This window comes from Austrofundulus limnaeus, unplaced genomic scaffold (assembly GCF_001266775.1).
Source record: "Austrofundulus limnaeus strain Quisiro unplaced genomic scaffold, Austrofundulus_limnaeus-1.0 Scaffold1163, whole genome shotgun sequence".
Classification (NCBI taxonomy): Eukaryota; Metazoa; Chordata; class Actinopteri; order Cyprinodontiformes; family Rivulidae; genus Austrofundulus; species Austrofundulus limnaeus.
The window spans coordinates 70,736-71,882 of record NW_013953565.1 but is presented as its reverse complement, the minus strand read 5'-3'; the positions used below and the strand labels follow the sequence as shown (position 1 = coordinate 71,882).

Here is a 1,147-nt window from a genome sequence, read left to right as displayed (position 1 = left end):
ATATATATCATTAAGTAACTATTTGCTAATTGGAAGTTTAGTCTGATTTACTTTCTTGCTTTTCAAACTGAGTCGTGATTTTAAACACCAAACTGTGAAACTGGTTTGTGTTCCACCAGTCCAGTTCTTTTAGGACGCTGGTTGAAATCCGTAGAAAAAGTCTGACGTCACTGACGGATGAGTGGAAAGGTCTGGATCGATCTGCTTATATTGACCTCTTTGTGTGATTTTAATTAACTTGTTCCAGAAGGATCACTCACAGGAAACCTGATTAGCTGCAGATTAAAATCAAACCTTTTTCCCTCCTCGTCACATCTCAGGGTTTTGGCTCTTTGCTCTGTTTTTGACCCGGAGCTGCAGCTGATGTGGAGTCAGCTGCAGCTGATGTGGAGTCAGCTGCAGCTGATGTGGAGTCAGCTGCGCGCTCACACTGCGCCAAGTTTCCTGCAGAAAACGCGCATTAATTCTTCTCCTGCATCCTCCTGATGTTTTTTTTTTAATTCTTTTTTTTTTTTCAGACTCCGAGGCGAGCCCCGGCTCGGACGGAGAGGGCCTGGCCGAGAGGACGTCGTGCTCCTTCGGCTCCCCCGCCGACCTGGCCCCGGGCCCCTGCGACGCGTCCCCGCCGGCCTCCATGGAGGAGATCCAGGTGGAGCTGCAGTGCGCGGACCTGTGGAAGCGCTTCCACGACATCGGCACGGAGATGATCATCACCAAGGCGGGCAGGTGGGTGCAAACAGACCTCTCAACTAATCAGAGAAAAAAAAAAAATCGGACTCGAGCACAAACCACAAACACGTCAATAAAACAAGAAAAGCCCGCGCGCGCGCAGCTCTGAGCTRTTTCAGGCTATTAATATGTTGCACGTGCGCGCTGCTTTGCAGGCCTGCTTCTAATTAACCCCTCTAACATGTTCCGGGTCTGCAGTCCCAAACCCAGGACTACAGGGTCTGACCCGCGGAGCCTTGAGGAAGTAGGACCTGTTCTCCCCGCGGGCCTGCTCCGCTCCTGGGGCCCGCGCGCAGAATGACACCCATCTCCCCCTCGGGGGGAAAAAATAATAAAATAAAGTATTTTTAGATCGTATAGAACAGTGTTTCCCAAAGTTGGGGTCGGGACCCAAAGTGGGGTCCCGAAACATCAAGGT

At 50.9% G+C, this 1,147-nt stretch overlaps 1 protein-coding gene across 1 annotated transcript in view; it reads left to right on the top strand.

Moving 5' to 3' along the window:
• Positions 1 to 1,147, top strand: part of tbx15 (T-box transcription factor 15) — a 25,165-nt gene that overhangs the window by 2,109 nt on the left and 21,909 nt on the right. The window contains exon 3 of the mRNA XM_014031033.1: positions 519 to 726. Coding sequence (XP_013886487.1) covers positions 519 to 726 — 208 coding nt within the window. The remainder of the gene's footprint in view (positions 1 to 518; positions 727 to 1,147) is intronic.